Source organism: Branchiostoma floridae, chromosome 8, assembly GCF_000003815.2.
Source record: "Branchiostoma floridae strain S238N-H82 chromosome 8, Bfl_VNyyK, whole genome shotgun sequence".
In the NCBI taxonomy this organism is placed as follows: domain Eukaryota; kingdom Metazoa; phylum Chordata; class Leptocardii; order Amphioxiformes; family Branchiostomatidae; genus Branchiostoma; species Branchiostoma floridae.
The window spans coordinates 6,973,335-6,993,650 of NC_049986.1; the positions used below are offsets into that span (position 1 = coordinate 6,973,335).

Consider the following 20,316-nt stretch of genomic DNA (forward strand, 5'->3'; position numbering starts at 1 on the left):
TGACTATTATTAATCAATAAGTGGCATTTCACCCAGCTCATCAAAGAATCATAAGATCTTAGTAATGTTACATTATGACAGCTCTATCTAATTTGGCACAAAAGAGAATATCTAGGTGCAGAAGACAGTGAGGTTTGGAAGCTCGAAGTCCCATTCCGTGGGGGTCTTCTCCTGCAAAATTGCATCTGGCCATAGAAACAACAACTAATATCGAATGTCCATCATAGGCATTGAAACATCATGAAACTACTCGGATCAACTTCAAAACAAAGTCATTGCATTGCTGACAGGCAAATGATCAACGGAAGCCCATTTTTATCATATTCTCCTCCTGAAAAATGCACATTGTACTGGAGACAGTGTGGTTAAGGCATATGAAGAGTTTTCATTCCAAAAATACAACTTAAAAAAATTCTGCCAATTGCTGGATACACGGAATACTGAACAACCATTTTTTCTTCACCCAGATTGCATCAATGCATAATAATCTCATCCTCAAAAAAGAAACTGTCATGTCGCACCAGCTCCTTTGCATCTGATACTGGTCATGGGTACTTACGGATTTGCTGAATCCCGTGGTAGACTTTGGGGGAATTTCACATGTTTGAGACAAAAATAATATACCATAATACTCAAAATCATAATCAACAACATCAAAGACATTGTAAAAACTGTTCTTTTTAAGGGGGGAGGTTGCATCATAGAAAAGCAAATGTCTTCAATCTCATCATTGTTAACCCAATAGCACAGGTTGGTCATCAAAAGCATCACACATCAAGAAACAGTACAAGGCAATGTAGAAAGACATGGCAATGTCTCTACGAAGCAGTTTAATGAAACATCAAAAAGTCTTAACCAACAATAATGAGGTGCATATAACATACATCAAAGATATACAGTAAACATGAGATATTGCTGAAATCATGTGACCAAGGTGGACCACTCATTCAATTCCCCTTCTTGGTCACATGCCGCATTTTTATCCACCTCTTGGTCACATGCCGCATTTTATCCACCGGTACATCAAAATCAAACGGAGCTGAACGTGATGCCTGTACTTTATTTTAGAGTGCCCCTTTCCCGCACTGAATCCTCTGCTGGTTAAAACATAAAAAGAAAACAATACTTGTTGAAGGAGCTTTCTCAGGCATCTTGTTCATGGTCTTTCCACTAGACATGCATGCACTAGCACTTCAAAGTACATCCGAGTCTTGTCATAAACCAATGCTACAGTCAATAGAACACACATTATACATGTTCCTACTTGCGGTTATACGTATACCTTACGCTAAAATTGTCACCTTGCGAAGGCACGACCTTTCCGCTCCACCAGCCCCGTCAAGGTATGCTACTTACTAGGTAGAGAAGACATTTATAAGACATGAAGGAAAAAAAGGAGCAACAAAAACGACATCAAAATTTCACTGCTTAACCCCTACACACAAACATGTACCACTGAAAAATGCCTCTCACCAATGTCAAGTTGAAGTATATTATCACACACATCAGAGAACAAGGGGTGGTATATAGGGAGTATGCTAAAAAACATCTGTGCAAAATATCCTATGAATATACGATCATTGAATGTCCAACTAGTACAATAACAGATGGTAATGGCATCGTTATCTGTCGTGTTTTACACCTTTCTTATCAATCACTATGCATCACAAAGTACAATCATAATCATAATCAAGTATGTCAAATCTAAGTCACAATACATTTAGTCGGAATCTAAAATACATGTTTAATCTATACATTAATGCTAGGAGTGCATATAATCATGACAAGTGATGTTGGAACACGCTATCTTCACAGGACAGTCTAACATGCAATTTGTTGGGGCCCATTTTTATCAATCCAGATCTTCGGCGCAGGGTCATTATCGATGGAGAAATCTCGGCAATCCCACAACAAACAAATCAACATCTTCGCTGCACATTTACTGTCCCTGGAAATGTGTAACAAGAAGAAAGGAAGAGGTTAGTGAGGACGCTCTCACACGCCAACCTGGTCATCCTCCTGGCTGTTTTCAGCCTGCAATAACTGTAAAACAAGACCTCTCTTATTAACTGGAAGAAGTTGCCTGCCCACAGCCAAAGCTCTACACGTATACGGCCAGTTCCTTAGAAGTTCCTGTAAAACTGAATAATCTTACTGGCATTAGCCAAATCCTTGTCTTCAAAGACTCCTTGGCTCCTGGAAAAACAGAAATTTTGTCTCGAGTTAAACACTACCGACTACACCACATCATACTAGCTACTGGAACAACAGCACTAAGATGAGAACACTATCTGAATGTGGCATTCAGAAAGTGCTCGATCTCAGACGGTATAGTGCTAGGTTCCAGTAGTTGCATGTCAACCATTCTACTTGCATACTTTACACACATGCCACAACCAATCTTTGTCAAATCTATCACTTTGGTCTTCACATCCAGTCTTTGGAGTAAAACATTTTCTCCTGTTGTCACAGCCATCTTCGGAATGTTCGTGTTCCATGCATGCAGCAAACCACAACAACTGTCAAGCTTCAACACCACTTCTGTCCTTCAACAACTTTTAAAACCTTTTTGACACACAGATACACGACAATGCTAACTGACAGTGACAGTGTTTACCTGCTGGCCTGGCTGGCTCTGCCCCGGCGCTCCTCCGTACTGGCGGTAGTAGTCAGCCCAGGCCTGGCTGTAGTCCTGCTGGGGCTGGGCAGCCTGCTGCTGCTGCTGGCTTTGAGCTGTAGAGACAGCAGGACACAAAGTCAGCACATGCACAGCATTTCAGAATAAGCTGGTTCACAATCTGAACTGCACGTGCATAGTGTAATGCACTTTGGGTGATACATCAAAGTTGAAGGCCCCTAAGACATAAGCAAATCCCATTCGAATATAGCAAGAAACATGGTGTACAGAAGAATTGTTGGGGATCTTTACCTTTCAACGTTTGCATGTGCAGTTGGACCCTTGAACTGGCTGATAGCCAAACTACAATGCTCTGAAAAAAGCTGCCTACTCCAAACAATACAACTAAGTTATGACCTCTTTGCATACTTCGATGAGGAGAAACACGTTGTATCCTTAGCTGTAAGAGTGAGACAAGCTGGTGTTTGTAACGATGTGGCAAAGAGTACTATCAAACTCCACTCATAGGGCTGTAAACCCTTGTGGTGTTAGCGAAATTCCTGCCAGCTTTTCTGTCGCACAACATATACACCCAATATCCATGAGCAGGAAACTGAGTTCTAGCAAAAGTGTGCAAAGGCAATCCACTATGTGTGCCTGAACATCTGAAAATTGACTTCCTGTGAAAATCTATGTTAACCTATTTTCTCTTATATGGGGTGTTATGTGTATGGCTATTTACCCTGTCTCTTGTAGTACTCCTCCCAAGCCTTGGTATAGTCCGGCTGGCCACTCTGTCCGGCCTGCTGTCCAGCCTGCTGTGTCTGCTGCTGTGCAGGTGCTCCCTGCTGTCCTCCGGGCTGCTGTGGCTGCTGTTGTTGCTGTGGCTGCTGCGGTTGCTCTCCTAAAACGGTTCAAACCAAAGTGTTACCCATCGTGCAAGCCCGACTACCAACCGTGTCACCGTACCTGTTTTTCTCTCTATTGCTTTACATCTTGTGCATACACTTTTTTCTGTGGAATCAGATCTTCCTGCTCCTGTGCAATGAATGGGAAGGGGCATGTTTTACAGAGACAATTTGGTGAAAACTATTACTTTTGGGTAGAAAAAAAACAAGTGAAAAAACTTAAAAACTACCCTGAAAACATGTTCAATGTTTTGAGACCAGAGAAAAGTCCCTACACACGTTGGAAGAAGAGTGCACCATGACTTTTCTTGAGGGCCTGGCAAGATTGCCTACCTGTCCTCTTCCAATACTCCTCCCATGCTTTTGAGTAGTCGGGCTGTTGGCCACTCCCGCCGCCAGGCTGTTGAGCTAGAAAGGCAAATCAGATGGGAGAGAAACGTGAGTGAAAATGTTCAGAGGTTTTTCTTAAGGGAGGACTCGCTACACAACTTACAAGGCCTGCCTTTTGTTCTGGGACAGTCAAGAGTATCTTTTCTGTGGCCTGCAAACAAGCAGATCTCTGGTCAGTGTCATGAGTAAAAACACAGTTCAAAAACATTTTTCAAGTGGGGGAAAACAGCTCCTACTTAAAGAACAATGAAAACAAAATCAATTTGATTTCATTCTTGTTCTGTGGATCAGTAGAGTTGAAAAACAGTAGGTCATGCAATTTTCCATTTTACATGAACGTCAATGTGGAGTGTAAAAAATGCAATCAAGCATAGGAAACTTTTTTCATAAAGATCAATTAATATGCAAGATCTTCTGTGCCAGGAACCCTTTTAAAGAATATGAGGTAGGAAGAGCAATGAGTATGGGGATCTTGGCTTAGAAAATAGATTTGGAATCAGACATAGAGAGTCATAATAAAGCATTGAAATGATGCTTTAGTCGTGTTTCAGAAGTTCTGGTTGAGTGTCTGAAAGCAACTTGTAACATACATGTATAAGAACATGTCAGGAAAAATGCATTTGCAATGGGGCCATCCTAAAATCACTGAGCAAATGAAACTATTGTTACAGATGGCAGAGTACAGTATTCGAACAAAGTATTTAAGTATTGAAAAACCAAACAAGGAAACAAGTTTGAAGTGAATCAAAATACTGGTAAGAACAAGGGTATGTTGTGTCATCTTGTCCTGGAAAAATGGAAAAACTGTTTGACTTTGAAAAACCGATAACATAAACCCACTCAGTGCAATAACAGAGGAAGGAATACATGTTTTAAAATTTAGCCCTGTCCTAGAGTCAAGTCACTCCCAGTAAACTACACAGCCCTACCTTGCTGTGGTGGTCCCTGTCCTGGTGCTGGTGGTTGGGCCTGCTGCTGCCAGTTGTAGTACTGGGCGTAGTAGGCCTGCCATGCAGCAGCATTGTCTTGGGCTGCCTTGTCTGTAATGCAGAGAAATCATCAGGCATTGTGATAGCTCTAAACAGTGTGGTAATGAACTTAGAGAAGGAATCATTCTGTGGATTGTCTATAAAACCCTTCTTTATACTTTATAGGTACCACTCTTGTCTTTATCATGAAGACTTTTGAACAAATGGTCGAACTGGTTAATCGTTGTGTCTCAGCCGAATCCTTTTGACCCCAAATCCACGTTTTTTATACTCCAATTCATTTGTTTTTGTGAGGACTAAATTATGCTATAGGAGGGCAAAGAATGCTTTCAAGGTGCTTTAATTTGCGAAGAAATATTTGCAGTGTCGCAATTACTGTGGAAATAAAAGTTGTCTATCCCCAACATTTTACAATTTACTGAATATGACTAATACAGAACAGTACTAACATTGTATTGAAAACTAAGTAGAGACTAAAATATTACTTACTGGGATCATTTGGTCCTCCTTGTCCCTGTGAGCAGAAAAATTACAGACTATTAATATTTAAGAACACAATTGTGAGAGTTTAGCATATCTAATCAAGAGTGAGACAAGTTGGTGTTTGTAGTGATGTGGCAAAGAGTACTATCAAACTCCACTCATAGGGCTGTAACCCTTGTGGTGTTAGCGAAATTCCTGCCAGCTTTTCTGTCGCACAACATATACACCCAATATCCATGAGCAGGACATTGAGTTCTAGCAAAAGTGTGCAACTGTAAATGCTACACACTTAATTTTGATGGAGGGTTTAGTATATCTATGTCTGTGTGTGTTAGCATTTCACGGTTCTTTAGCATCTTTTAACACTAAAAAGTATTGCATCCTACTAACCTGTTGCCACTGCTGCTGGTATGCGTTACCCCACCCCTGGGGAGCGTACGGAGGTGGTCCACCACCGGGAGGGGGAGGTTGGCTGCAATGAAAAGAATGAAATATACATTCATTTTTCATAGAGTCTTTCAGCAGATAACAAATAGTCAAGTACTGTAAATTCTCCTATTTTTCTACAAGGAATCAATTTGGTGGTAGAAGGTTAAAAGGCAGTTTTCACAAATCAAAGAATTGTGTAGGTACAGCAGCAGTACATTTGAAACACATATTCGATGAGTAGACGTCAGCAACAAAACCGCAAAAACAACCACAATGATTTCAAGATTAACGGTATCATAAATAGATTGAATTGTGTGGTTGTCTAGCGACATTGGCTATATGCTATAGGCACTGTTATGTTCTAAGGGACATTAGCTATACACTATAGGCACTGTTATGTTCTAAGCGACATTAGCTATACACTATAGGCACTGTTATGTTCTAAGCGACATTAGCTATACACTATAGGCACTGTTATGTTCTAAGAGACATTAGCTATACACTATAGGCACTGTTATGTTCTAAGAGACTTACTTTGGTGGTGGTGGTCCCTGGTTGAACCCGCCCGGTCCGCCGGGGCCACCAGGGGGCCCGGGAGGTCCACCCTGTAGGAAGGAAAATAATGAGTCTCTCTACCCGAGCTGTCCACCTAACACACATTAAGGCTGGTTCCCACATGTAATGTGCCACCACTAGGGGGGTTAGTCGGCTATAAGCTAACATCAGCAGGTAGAGAGGGTGAAACCTAATGCAAGTCATTGGCCAAAATACAGACTACATCCGATAATCTGGTATGAATTTCTTGATTCAGAAGGATACTTAATGATTTAGTTTCATCTTGAACAACAGCCTGGATACCTGTCTGTTTCTCAAAATTTAAAGAGCCAACTCTTTGGCTAACAATCCACTAAGAAACTTTGCAGAAGCCCAGAGTTAACTCTGATGAATATTGACTTGTTAGGTTCACCCTCTCTCCGTATCTAGTGCTCCACCACTGCTAGGGATATTTCGGACCTAGTCATGCACCAGTTTTAATGAACCTTAGATACAGGGTGCTGGTACAAGACTCTGTGTGCTCATGCTTTGGGGGGGCCAAAAATGTACCAGGAAACAAGGAAAACAGAAAAACATGAACAAACAGTAAAAACTGTGACAGTGGAGGAATAAATTCAGTACGAACATGCTTTCTGGGGTGGAACGGTCGGTCCCCGAAACCGAACGGCTCCTGATCAATACAAAACACACAAAGGGGGTAAGAAAAAGCAAACTCAGGATCGCCTTCCGTGGAGTCAACCAAATGTTCAAGGTAGAAATTCTGTTACGAAGGCATAAAAAGTCTATCAGGAAGCCAGTTAGTGAGAGAAAAAGAAAGTGCTGTGGTTGCACTAAGAATCTTTTAACTTTAGATAAGGTGCACAGCAAATGCTCAAAAAAAATTCTCCAGAAAGAAGTCTAAAAGGTGTTAAGTTTAAAAAAAAAAGAAATTTCATTCCGATATAAAAGAGTAGACTTACGTGCATGTCGTCCTGTGAGAACAAAAAGACAAGAAGTGGCAACTATGAGTAAACATTCGCCCAAGCACCCCACACATCATGCAAAACAGTGAAAATTCCCAGCAATGTGATTATAACTCTCCCAGCAAGACAGGTAGAAAAAGAACTTCACCATGCTATGCAAACTAGCCACATTCCCAGCTACACCCTGTTAGAATATCGTGCTGTAGGGAGGAAAGGAACGTACCGAGATTTTCTCGTGGATAAGCTGTTTGGCGTGGTCGATCTGCTGCGGGCTGCCACGGATAGAGAACATCTTCATGCCAGGTTCACAGTGGGGAGGGGGGTTTCTCATCAACTCCACGTGAGCGCCCGACTGTTGGTTGATGGTGCGGATGCTCTCCCCACCTTTTCCGATCACCAGCCCACATTTGTTGTTGGGTACAGGGAACTCGTCGGTGCGCATGGGTCCCGGTCCGCCTGGCCCGCGGCCCCAGTCTCCACGCCCGCGGCCTCTCCCCATCCCGGGGCCACCACCAGCCTGGTCTCGTTGCTGTTGGGAAGATGTGAGTAAAACTTGTAAAATGACTGTTCAGTAGCTTCTATAGGACTGTGCTGAGCCTATACAAAAACACAGATCTTTGACAGCGAAACCTTTTCCCTGAAAAACTTTCCCTTGGACAAGGCACTGTTTAAGTCAAACTGAAGAAAGAACTTTGCTCATTGACGTGTGTTAACAAAAATTATTCATTTTTGAAAACACTACCATGGCCTCATCCAAGGGAAAGGCAAGAAAAACCCTTGAACACCCAACAACGAAGACAAAATGCCAGCGGCAAGGAAGTATAAAAACCAACGGAACATTTTCGCACAAGGAGACAAAACAGCAGAGGGCTGACCAGCCAACTGACTGGAATTTTTAAAAAATGAAGAAAAAAAAGAAAAATTGGGTCCAAACAGCACAAACATGCTAAAAAGCAAAATGAACAGGAACAAAAATAAAGTACCTAAAAAGCTACGTGCGAAGTAAAACATAAGCAACGGAAACAAAACTGACACAACTGTGTCCAAAATAGACTCGTACTAACATTCCATGGGTCGAACCCTCGTCCCCCACCAAATCCAAAGTCCGCCTGGTGCATTAAAATGAGAATACAGCTGTTTTAAACTTCTCAATGTCTAGATATATCATGGCGCATTTCTACCTACGCTACAAGCGATATACTTTCAAGCAGGGCTTTAACCATTCTTGCAAGCAGCTCAACACCGAAATCAAAAGCAGCCACATTTGGTTGAAATGTTAAGTTTCCATAATGGTATATAACTGTACAAAAAAAATTCCAAAGATCAGCACACCAAAGCTTGTGAGATACATGTTTCAAGCCCTGCTCACAGCAAACTCAAAAGCCCTGCTTGACAAAGTCACTAGCGATGAAAGAAAACATTACTGGATACAGTGGAAATGCGATGTTAGCAGATTTTTGGTGAGGGGTAAGCCGCCGTAGTGTGTTAAGGTGACGATGGTTCAGTTGTGTACCTGTGCGTCTTCCACCAGGTTTTGGATGGTATGGGCGGCAGCCTGGCATCTGTCGGGAGCTCCTATCAACTGGCACACTCTGTTAGGGTTCTGGCCATCGTCTGAAATTAGACGCACAAAATGGTCATTAAAATTCCTCAAGTTCGGTCCTCGTAAATTTATTTACACTTTTTGGGGAAGAACGGGTTTTTTTTTGCAGTTTTATATGCTCACAGTTAAAAAAATTCTGCAGTAGAGGGCTCTAGAGTGGTAATATTTGTGGTGTCATAAATACGCCATGGAGAAGTCACCGGAAAATGGCTATAATAAAACAATTAAGAACTTTTCGAGATTTTTAGTACTATGGACACAAATGACTTGTTTTTCTTTCTACCAGTCATTTTTCAGCAAACCCAGAATAGTTTAGGCCACCCCAAATTGCTCACCTGGTTTGAACTGGACTCTGACTCCACTCTCATTCTGGATTTTCTTGATCATCTCTCCTCCCTTCCCAATGACGATACCCACAGCAAAACGAGGCACTGGAATCTGAAAGAGATAGTGCAGGACTTGAGTATTGTAGTCATCTTTGTATGTAGCAGTATTCTTACATCTTACTGTGAACCTCTTAAATCGTATTCTCTCAAAAACGTGTTTGAAAGCGTTTTGATATTATACAAGATATTCCCTTATGAAATATTAGCAAACTATTTTGCGGGCTACTTTCATAAGGGAATATGATGACCACGTTAACGCCTCAAATTGTCCTGGAACGAGTGCGCTGATGGGTCCCTACACATGAGCGAATTAAGCTTGTTTGAACAGGCATTCCAACATTCCTTAAATTGCTCATTAACTAACATTACCATTACAAGATTTGAATGCACAGGTAGCAGAAGCAAACTACTACCCGGATGGTACCTAGGCTATTATGAAAGTCTATTGGTAAACAATTCCACTAGTGACAGCAGGGATAAACAAGTCCACTAGCCCTATAGTCCCAGGCAAGTGAAAATGCCAATCGGGCAAGTGCATGTCCTTCCCCACTTGCCCGATCGGACAAGTTAGCTTTTCTCCATTTAGTGAGATTTTGATGTACTTGCTACTTTTCAAAGTCATGACATCAAGCATTGATTAACACAGAAAATAGAGCCAATAACAAAAAGTCCTTTGAAGGCCATGAATGTACATAGAAAAATGTCATTTAGATTTCGGGCAAGTGAAAAGTTGGTTCGGGCAAGTAAATTTTTTAATTACTTGCCCGATAGGACATGTCAATTTTAGAAAACTTGTCCAACCCTGGACAGACAGTGCTCCTTACGTCCATGCCGCCACCACCACCACCCCTGGCGCTGCCATAGTCGTTTGTGTCGAAGTCCCTCCCTCCTCTTCTCATGCCAGGTGGTCCGCCACCAAAGAACTCGCCCTAAAAAAAACAGGAACAATCCGTGAATCCCTAGAAAACATCTCATGACTATCACACCGTATAGTAAGCTAACCCACCCTTTCCACAGCAATCCACTTAATGAACTAAAAACAAAGGCAAAATGTACAACACACTTATCCTTTTGTTGAACTGTCTACTAAGTACACATGACAAAATAATTCAAGGTGTTTGAAGAAACACAATGGTTTCAGTTTAATATTGACGACATACTTCACCGACCTCGAGCTCCTTGTCTGTGATGAGGTCCATGACCAAGTCTTTGGCTCTCTGCAAAAGATAAAACTACATCTTTAGTACATGGGTGATACATGTACTTCCAAATAGACGATTGAACGTTTGACGTCATAACCCTAACTTGTTACAGTTCTAGACAGTCCATGCTTGATACATGTCCAGACCTGTTTTCTTTATGTCTCAGGGGCATTCACCTTTGACATACGTCCCATACAGCATCACACTGCACATGTGCAGTATAAACCGTGAACCAACTTATTAGGCAAATCTGTTTTAGTTTAAAAGATCATGAACTAAGAGAAAGAAACTCAGAAGAACCTACCTGGGTCTTCTGTGGGTCCCCTGTGATTCTGAGAGGTTTCTCCGGAGCATTCATGTATGGTCCATCCTGAATCATCACCATCTTCACTCCTGCCCTTTCCTGCATTGTAAAACAAAAGAAAACATAGTAAGGTTCTTTAAACACAACCAGGGAGTATTTACTTCCAATGTTTTGCAGTATCAGACACCATCATCAGGGTTAGAATGGCTGGATACAATTATCGCTGCTAATTATAGCCGATGTAGGTGGCGCTGCAGCAATGAGAATGCCGTCCCAAATGTGGCTCAGTTTGTACCCCCCCCCCCATCTGAGCTTGTGCCAAAAAAACATACCAGTAACATTGCAATGTTTTGTAAGAGTTCATAGTTTTTGTAAAAATTTGTGTTATAGTGCATCTAAAACAAGAGGTCATAAAAAAATTTGCTGTTATAAGATGAAGATATTTGCAGAAACAAGCCTAAATGCAACTGTTGCCAGTTTGTAGTTGAAGAAGAAGAGCAGAATCTTACCTGCAGACTTCTGATGGTCTCGCCTCCCTTGCCGATGACAAGCCCCACCTTGTTCCCTGGTATCATCATCTCTGTGACTATGGAGCCATCGGGTAACGTGGTACCTGGCTGTTCTGTGGCCCCGCTACTCCTCCCCTTCTCAATGATTTGGTCTATCAATCGCTTGGCATGCCTGAAGAAAACTCATCATTAGATATCGCATAGAAAAGACTTTGTATTCTCTTTCATATACCATAGCACTTAACACCACTGGTTTTCATATCTGAATGTTGTACTTACTCTATTGATGGAGGTGTCCCTGTGAGTGTGCAAACCCTCTCCGGCAAGCCTCCGCTGTCTGTAACAATAAATTTTTTTTAAATCATTCTTTTTCAGAAAATAAAAAAGTGACATTGATCCCAGGTCATGTTGGTCTTTGCGGACCGAACATGCAGGGAAACATGGACAAATTGACATATGACATAACAACAATGATATCACACAGGTTAGTTCAGTATCGTCTTAAAATCATTCATCTTAAAATCATTCTATTGCACAGTTCTCCCAGTACGGCTAATGTCGATCTCTCCATTAAGCATAGGAAGACAATATTGACATTCGACTATGTCCCTGAAGAGCTTCTTTGGTGCTTTGTTTTTGATACTGAAGACATCTAAAATCACAAAAGGGTCGCAGTTAACGTCAGAATAAAGAAATCAAATTACTTTATTTTCAATTTTGCGGTAGGTCGGCAAAGGGAGCTTTTTGAGTCGCAACAACACAATCACAAAAACATTCGTTTTATCATTATTTTGCAGTGGAGAGGTTTCAATATCTTAGGTGCAAACAAAACAAACATTGGTTGGGGAGGGTGAATAGTTTGCTTATCCATTAACAATAACAAGGAAGGTCTTCTCACCCTGTGCCATCTGGACTTTGCATCCTGACTCTGCTTGCAATCTAGTGATCTGTTCACCGCCTCTTCCAATAACTGTAAAATAGTTTTAAGTATGGTCAGTTTAAGTGTCAGCATCTCTCAAACTTGGTGTAATGGCTGACCATACAAATAGTGCAGCATGAATGAAGTCGCATTCTGTTACCTTAGTTCTCGTAAGTGAAACAAATAAGCTAGATGACTGTTCAAACTGAGCATGTACAAGGTCGATGCTGAATGCCTTGGACAGTTCTTCCTAGATATTTATGTCTCAAGGTCTTCAACTTTGACCTACCATCCACAATGCATCAAGTAGCACATGGGTAGTTCAAACTGTGAGTCACCTTATTCTAGCCAAGGAATCTACCACCCAGAATCAGGAATACTTTGTGTTACAACTTCCTTAATTTTTTCGTGTTCATCATTTCTTTCTTAATCTTTATCATTTCTTTCTTTTATACTTTTCTATGGACTTCATGCAAAGATACTTACTTAGGCCAACCATCTTATCGGGTACTCTGTACTCTTCTGTGACAACACCTCCAGCCCTGGAAGATGAAAAGTTTCTATGTGGTAGAAATAAACACGGCAAGGATCATTCAACAACAGAGCATAAGGTTGGTGGAACACTTGTGACAAAGCAAAGGTGTGATGAAAGTCAACACATGAGAAAATTGGGGAAAAAAGCAAACGTTAGAAGCATTGTATGCTATGAAATCAAGCAATGTGTAGAATAATCTTAAACAAACTCAGTGGTGTGATACTAAGTCAACAATCATAATGGCAAAGTTGTGTGAAGCCTGCTACTTATATAAGATTTGTCACTGATATCTACAGGTTTGAGATAGCAAAACATTTTGTTTTCGTTGGCATCCGGGGGTGCTGCCATGTTGGATTGTGACATCATACAGGTGCTACCCTGTACCTTACACAACTGGTGAAAATTCTGACTTTTTTTAACTTACCTCTGTTGAGCAAGCTGCTGGGCTAGCTGGGCCCCGATGGCTGTGTTAGAAAAAATGAATGTCGGTCAGTTTGTACAACAACCTCTAACTAATAACGGAAGATGGTATGGCAAAGTGTAGCACCCCAGCCCATGCATTATGCAACTTATGGTTAAAGAAGTATGGTTAATATCAGCTTTAGAGATATGTCCAGCCTTCTTGGTGGCTAACAGTGTTATTGTATGAGGATTAAAAGGTGCTTTTATGATTGCTAGAAAAATGGAAATTAATGGCAATTATAGAAGATGGGTAAATAAGACTACCACCAAGAAGACTGGATGGGTGATACCATCCCTAAACAGCGAGGGACCTTCCAAGACCCTGGGCCCCTTGTCATTCAACCACACTCACACATCCACACATTTTTTTTCTTTCTATGTGTACTTTTCTTTCGCTCACTCACTTCCACCCTTCGTCCAATCACACCATCAGCCTTCTTGGTGGTACATGTACAACAGAACTTCAGCAACACAGAGTTTGAACGTCTGAGCAGGAAAACAAAAAAGAGATGGGAAAAAGGAAACTGATGCTTTGTAACAGAAACTTTGTGGCTTTGCTGCGGTGGAAACTTTGTGAACATTTGTTGGTGGTACGGGTTTAGTTAACTACTTACGATCATTCTGTGCCGCTAGCTTCTTTGGCTCAGGCTCGCCATCTATAGGTGGGGAACAAAGTTGTACATGTAGGATCAAGAAACCTGCCTTTCTCCACGCACTCTCGTCTTTCCACCCAGGCGTTCATCCAATCCTCTTACACACTGTCCCTTTCAGACTTGAAGTAGCTACTTCGCATGCATGCTGGTGTTAGAAACCAAGTTTTAGTGTTCTCACAGGTTTCCTGAACCTTCAGTCAGTCTTTCATACACTCTCTCTGGCACTCAACCCCTATCCTTAAGTCAAGAGCCTCCTTCTATACCACTGAAGGCTTTTGTTTCAAATCCATCCAAGCCCACTGTATACTACTTATTTGTGACCCAGAAGGTGTCCACATTAGATATCCCAACTATCACAGCATGCAAAAGAACATGGTCGGCAGAACACAAAGAACACTTATGCCGATTTAAAGCATATCAAATTTTTGGAACTTTGGTAGAATGCCTTTATAATAAAATAAAGATATAAATTCACTTTTTAGGCTTATATGAATTTGTGTTCTGCACGAGCAAGTCGCCAGGGCTTTGACCATGGTTTAATTTTTTTGTGTGTGTTGAGTTGTTTGTGTGTTGCAATCTTTTTTCAACTGCCATAGACTTTTCACGAAGGTGTTTGAAAAATGAATTAAAGTATGGGAAAAATGGTTATTATGAATGGTAAGGATTAAGATTTGATAACTTTAGATCAATTTAAATAAAAAAAAATGTTCAAGGAGTATTTATTGACTGAAATAATCTAATGTTTACTAGTTTATTTTGAAGAGGGCCAGTCCCAATTGACAGTGGGCCTTGCCCCTGATAATGATATCTTCTTGCAGACTTCATATCTATTATGATTCTCCCATACCAAGTTGTGTGGGTTGCAACACCAGAACAACGTCATGTGAACTTGGTTGGCACCACGGCTCTTCACAGTTAAACACCCTTGGAACCAGGTAAAAGCCCTGGGTATAAGAACTCCAACTCTACCTCCGTAGTCTCGGAACATGTTGTCAGGTGTGCCATTCAGCTCACCTGGCCCGTCTTCCAACCCTCGTTTCCGAGAGTCTGTTTCGGGGACAGCGCCGTCACCTCCTATCTTAGCAGCAATCTGAAATGACATGCTCTAACATTAGCGACCAGTCACATCCGCATTACTACTATTTGACTAAATATTCTGTACTACTGTAAACCCATTTTTTTTCCTTTTTATTTCACTGCAGGAGGGGAAATTAGATTTCTATGATGTTTTAAACTTACTAGCAGCTGCCTATTCTTTGATACAACAGCAATACGCTAGAAATATGTATCTGCAAAACTGACAAAATAACAACGCCGTTGAAGTTTCAAAATTTATGGTATTCCATTGAAACTTAATCTACATTTATGGTGTTCCATTGAAACTAAATCCTTTCTACTAGGATTGCTCTTACTTTTTAGTTTAGGACAGTGACAGCTATTGACAGCTGAATTACGATGAAACAAGTCACTGCTGGCAACTGGAAGATCAAGGGGCCAAATTCCTTGTCCATGGCATACCGCCAGAGACATGTGAGCGACCCTTTTACAGTTCTAGTTCCCCAGTATCTGTAACTCTTTGGTATGTTCATCCTATGACTATAAACATTTAAGCACAGACCCCTTGACTTCAAAAATACAAACTACTGCCCTATATTTTACAGTCACATTCCTGAGCTGCAAGCTGACTCTTTGAAAAGGATGGAAATAACTTTCAGGTCATGTCCAAGTATGACCCCAGGAGTGCTTTGCAAGAGATCTGTTTCTAGTAGCTGAAAATGGTAGCCTTACAGAAAGCCATTCAGCCTTCACCACAATTCACCTTATATCCAAGAGCCCACAAAAGCTAACAATTGAATGTACTGTGAAATTCATAGAACAATCAGTATTGCTTCTATTGTCGATGCATGATAGCCTCAAGAACAACTACACTATACTGCATTTATCAACCAGAGGAAAATTACTCAGGGTATTATTCATGCCCTTTTATTCTGACTACACAACTGAGGGGTAATGCATATTTTATAACCCTTAGTACTTGTTTTGCAAATATAGGGCTTTACAGGCTTTCCCCAAAGATACAAAATCAATACTGCAACAGGCTATTCCATTAAATAAGAGCTGCAATAATGACATCAGCTAAGGAAACAAACCCCAGAAATTATGCTGCAATAAACAAAATCCTTGATATAAATACAAAAATGACTAAGTCCTCAAAGAAAGCCTTTTTAATGACAATTTATGGTGCAAAATGTTGACATACCGAACACATCTGCAGTCTTGGAAACCTGATTTCAGAAAATGATGCCAAAGACATTGAGACGACCAGTATGACACAATACAAGAAGTGATATATGCAAGACATGTCAGCACCCAGTTTTGAACTGCCCAAGGCAACCTTTTACTTCCCTTGGCACAGACTTTTCATGTTATCCAATCACAGTACATTCCTTCTGGGCTTTTAACTCTGACCTTCCGTAGTTAATTCAAGGACATATAGATAACTTAAAACAGAGGACTGGAAAGAAGGAATCACTGAGGTTATGATTTGCATATTTTCAATCTCAGCATTATCAAATCTTCCCTGTAGTCAGACCAAATGCCAAGGCCATAAACCAAGAAAACATGGATGTAATTAACCAGGCAGTGTATCTACATTGTTAGGGGACTACTGTCCAATATTGCGGCATAAATTGATGAGCATGCACAAACCTCATCAGATTGTACTGGCTAACCTTGATTGGGCAGAGCTGAAACTGACAGCTTAATTTTGAGGGGAGCATTCCGCACATGAACACTGGATCAATCAAGACAGCGTAACACTATAAAGGCTCTTACAAGTTATTACTTTCTCAAGCAGCTTTCACAAGTCATTTTGTAAAACTGCCAGCTAACCAAACTTCTTCAGAGTCCAAACATTTATTCTGGACTGAACTAGTAAACAGACCCCGACCCTATCCATATTTGGTCTGTAGTAAATAAACTAAAATGGCCCTCAGCATCGTGACTTTTTGACTGCAATACCACTTTGGATTACAGGCTGTGAGTCAATTTTTCTCAGGACTAGCAGACTGGCTGAATTTTTTGTCATCAAGTACTACTTATGTCAGCAATGTTTCAGAACCACATACCAACTTGTCTAGCCTTCCCTGGGGGCAAGAGCTTTTTTTCAGTGGGTAGCGTGTCTATGCAGTACAGACAAACACCTGATCCTCGAGACCAAAAATACTGTAAGAGGTTCACAATCAAAACAACACTAGCTTTAAGTTTAACCGAATGCCAAATAGCAGTTACTCAAGCAAATGTTATTTGTCATATCTTTAATCTTATTACCTGGATGTCGAACCTTCATTGATGTAAAATATTACCTTATGGATTGCAAATATACCACAAAAGTACAGTGTGACTGTAAACCAGACAACCAGAAAGTTTTAAAACAAGAAATAAAGGGAAAATTTGCCCCTGTGCCCCAGACATAACTTTCTTTACTGCTTGCCAAATCTTGGTGGTTCCAGATGTTTCTTGTTTCTACTTTTGTCAAAGACTACTTGGTATCCACATAAAGATTTCTGCCCTGTTTTCAATTTGGATGCACATCTTATACTTGAACAGAGAATTAAAGGACCAAGAATTTCCGGTATCAGGTCTTTTCGTCCCCTAGATCTTTCGTCCCCTAGTCCTTTCGTCCCCGTTTTGGATGTTTCGTCCTCGTCATGGTTTTTTCGTCCTCGTCATGTTACAGTGTTTAACCCCCCAAAGGCAACTTATAAGACATTTTATCACGTCCTATTCCGTAGATGATTAAATCTAATACTTTGAAAGCATTTTCCGACCGCTTATATCGGGAAAATAGTTGCTCAGTCCTTCGTTGGACGGCGCCATACTCTGACTACAATGTAATTCCAGTCGGTCCGGATCATTGGTGAATTCACCAACATGAATATCTTAAAGTTTTTCAAAATGTGCATACAGTCGATTATGTTATTAAAGTTTCCTATAAGTTTGCTTATTTACTCAGACAAACTCGGTAAAAGGTGTGCACGAGCGCTTTGCAACATGCGTAAACATCCAAGATGGCGGACCTGGCGGCATGAAAATTTTTTACTCGTCCGTTTTGTGCCGGTTATCGAAAGTGGAAGACTAAAACAAATCAAAAATGTACTTTTTTTAATAGAAGTTTGATAAAAACTCTTATAGAAATTTTGTGACTTGACAATAACTTGTTGCATGGACAAGCATCATGCGAGGACGAAACGTCCATGCCGAGGACGGGGACGAATGGTCTAGGGGACGAAAAGACTAGTAACCGAATTTCCAATATGAAAAAAAGATGACATTTGGTAAAATACATTATTTCCTACAAATATAGGTGCAGTGATATTTCTTCTGATAACCCTTCAACATAAAAAGTTGCAACCTTTCAAATATTGAGTTTGACATTATTGACATTTAAATTTTGATTATAAATTAGCAAAGGCAATCATTTACATTAAAGTCAACCTTTGACTTGATTTATTAGAATTGCAAAGCCTTTCTATGACTTCAATATGACACTGAAACAAGACATGGTAAGGTGCTAACTCGAGAAGCTCTTAACTTTTGTATGGCCCACGTCAGTCCTTGTATATGACAGCAAACATCTGTTTGCATAGTGAGACATACCATCAAGTACTTTCAGTAAAATTTGGCAAGAAAAAAAATTATATCATGAAAGCTCTGCACATGCCCAGTTGTTTTTACAATTTTTTCGCCATCCGAACCCAGACTGTCCACGAAACGCAGACTTGGTATTTCCGCTTCAGAGGCGAGAGCACGCCATTCAAGAGAACAAAGGAGCTTTCTTCTTCTGACCACGCCGCAAATTTTCGCACGAGAAACGGCGAAGTTTTCGCTGCAAACGTCCAATCCTTTCAGCTACTTCTTACATGACGTTTGGGATTGGTAAAATAACGTCTACGTTAACTGAATAACTGAAGACTTTGCACATAAGATGTTTAAATTAGTTAAAAAATCTCAATCAAATCTAAGTGCCACACAAATCAAGCTGAAGCTACACAGAAGCTGGCGGCATGTGCAAATCGTCGACTTTACCACCTAAAAATTCAATTCGGCTCTCAACCTACCAATATATTTTACAGGTAACGATACACAGATTTCTTAGGCAAAAAGATTTCCCAACTCTGGGTTTAAAAACTCCTAATTTTAAGTTAAGTATTTAAGATTTTGCTAGTGAATCCGTGCTTGACAAACAAGACATTATTTGCTAGCACGCGGTCATGTCACAGTCGGCACTGCGCGCGCGTCGACTCCAAAACTTCAGGACGTGGTTTCTCGAAATATCCAGCCTACAGACAAAAATTATTCCGACAAAATTTGAGAAAATACTCTTCTTCACCTGTCTTGCTCTCTGTAAGGCGTCTGCAAACGCTGCATTTTGTGTTTCTGGCGTCGACATCGCCGATGGAGGCGCCACCGCTGAATAGTCCATCATCTTGACAAAATGGTGGCTGCGAAATGTGTGTTTCCTGCCAGATGCATTGTGGGTAGAAAATTATGGTATCTTCTGTAGGTAGAATGAAGATTTCAACAAAAACAAAATTTCTAGTTGTACAAATAATGTTGTTTTAAATACACTCAAATACGCAAATAATTATCAAATATTAAAAAAATATTAAATTTTGGACATTGAAATTCAACTCATAACAAAGTTGCAAAGCAATAATGAATAGACACAAGACAATAAATCCCCCCATTACAATCTCTTAAATAGAATATTCTAAAATTTGACCTTTGCCTGGAGGCAATTAGAGGGCATTAAAATACAGATTTTTAATCGATATATTTATACATACTCTGACGAAAAAAATTAATATAAAAGCCAAGCATCTTGAAACTAAAAAAGAACTAGATGAATGATAGACGAATAATCCTTTACTTTGGTTTACACACGTATGTTGGTGTGTCTGAAACTCTCTCTCTTTGTCCTGTCGCCCTTAAACTTTGGGGTTTGATGAAAGAGCTGGGCTGTCTGCCTGGGCTGTCTACCTGGGCTGTCTACCTGGCCTGGCTATCACGTCAGGCTACTCAGAACCCCCCATTCATAGCCCCTCAGCTGATTGACAAGCATAGTAATTGCTAATCTCTAACCCTGCTAGTGACCTGAGGTTGGCCTGTCCATGTGCACCACTGGTGGGCCCTTCGGGAATGTGTCTGGGAGGCCTTCCTTGCAGGAACACAAGTACCAGCACTGTGTAGTCCCAGATCCTAATTTTGAAGCTGTTTAATTTTGCATTTCAGGACTACATGTATTCCTAAAAGCTGTTAGTCAGGACTATTCCTAAAATGAAGTATTTGCAAAGTAACAAATGACTCCGATTTCACATGTTATATAAAACCTTGATAAAACCTATAAG

General features: G+C 40.6%; 1 protein-coding gene, 1 long non-coding RNA gene and 2 other non-coding genes across 20 annotated transcripts; 1 reads left to right on the forward strand and 3 right to left on the reverse strand.

The window, feature by feature from the left end:
* The first annotated feature begins 993 nt into the window (after window positions 1-993).
* Window positions 994-6,643, forward strand: LOC118420628. The gene is made up of 3 exons (XR_004831775.1): window positions 994-1,128; window positions 5,001-5,004; window positions 6,631-6,643. It is a non-coding gene; the product is annotated as an uncharacterized LOC118420628 (long non-coding RNA).
* On the reverse strand, window positions 1,149-19,465 carry LOC118420626 (far upstream element-binding protein 1-like). Of its 17 annotated transcripts, none has more exons than XM_035827481.1 (25): window positions 19,299-19,465; window positions 14,921-14,996; window positions 13,868-13,909; window positions 13,216-13,255; window positions 12,743-12,798; window positions 12,236-12,307; window positions 11,617-11,674; window positions 11,338-11,509; window positions 10,829-10,927; window positions 10,483-10,539; window positions 10,147-10,251; window positions 9,272-9,374; window positions 8,847-8,947; window positions 8,398-8,442; window positions 7,557-7,862; window positions 7,331-7,342; window positions 6,997-7,041; window positions 6,351-6,421; window positions 5,778-5,859; window positions 5,394-5,418; window positions 4,845-4,955; window positions 3,859-3,933; window positions 3,360-3,521; window positions 2,618-2,733; window positions 1,149-1,948 (listed from the first exon to the last, which is right to left on the reverse strand). In XM_035827481.1, exons 1-25 carry the CDS (start codon window positions 19,392-19,394, stop codon window positions 1,940-1,942), a joined length of 2,136 nt encoding a protein of 711 aa, XP_035683374.1. In that variant the 5' UTR covers window positions 19,395-19,465; the 3' UTR covers window positions 1,149-1,939. The 17 variants fall into 17 exon arrangements, with proteins under 17 accessions (XP_035683374.1, XP_035683371.1, XP_035683366.1 ...); XM_035827478.1 differs by having other exon boundaries at window positions 12,743-12,816; XM_035827473.1 differs by having other exon boundaries at window positions 14,876-14,996.
* On the reverse strand, window positions 3,109-3,255 carry LOC118422106. Its single transcript, XR_004831882.1, has one exon. It is a non-coding gene; the product is annotated as a small nucleolar RNA SNORA62/SNORA6 family (small nucleolar RNA).
* LOC118422107 lies at window positions 5,515-5,660 on the reverse strand. Its single transcript, XR_004831883.1, has one exon. It is a non-coding gene; the product is annotated as a small nucleolar RNA SNORA62/SNORA6 family (small nucleolar RNA).
* Window positions 19,466-20,316: the final 851 nt, after the last annotated feature.

What these genes read in the sequence shown, in the direction of transcription:
- LOC118420626 (XM_035827470.1), bottom strand. Translation starts at nt 19,394, where the DNA reads ATGATGGACTATTCAGCGGTGGCGCCTCCATCGGCGATGTCGACGCCA. An exon ending in GGGACCCACAGAAGACCCAG is followed by an intron (nt 10,540 to 10,828) that starts GTAGGTTCTTCT and finishes TATCTTTTGCAG; the next exon opens with AGAGCCAAAGACTTGGTCAT. An exon ending in ACCTGGTGGAAGACGCACAG is followed by an intron (nt 8,443 to 8,846) that starts GTACACAACTGA and finishes TTAATGCACCAG; the next exon opens with GCGGACTTTGGATTTGGTGG.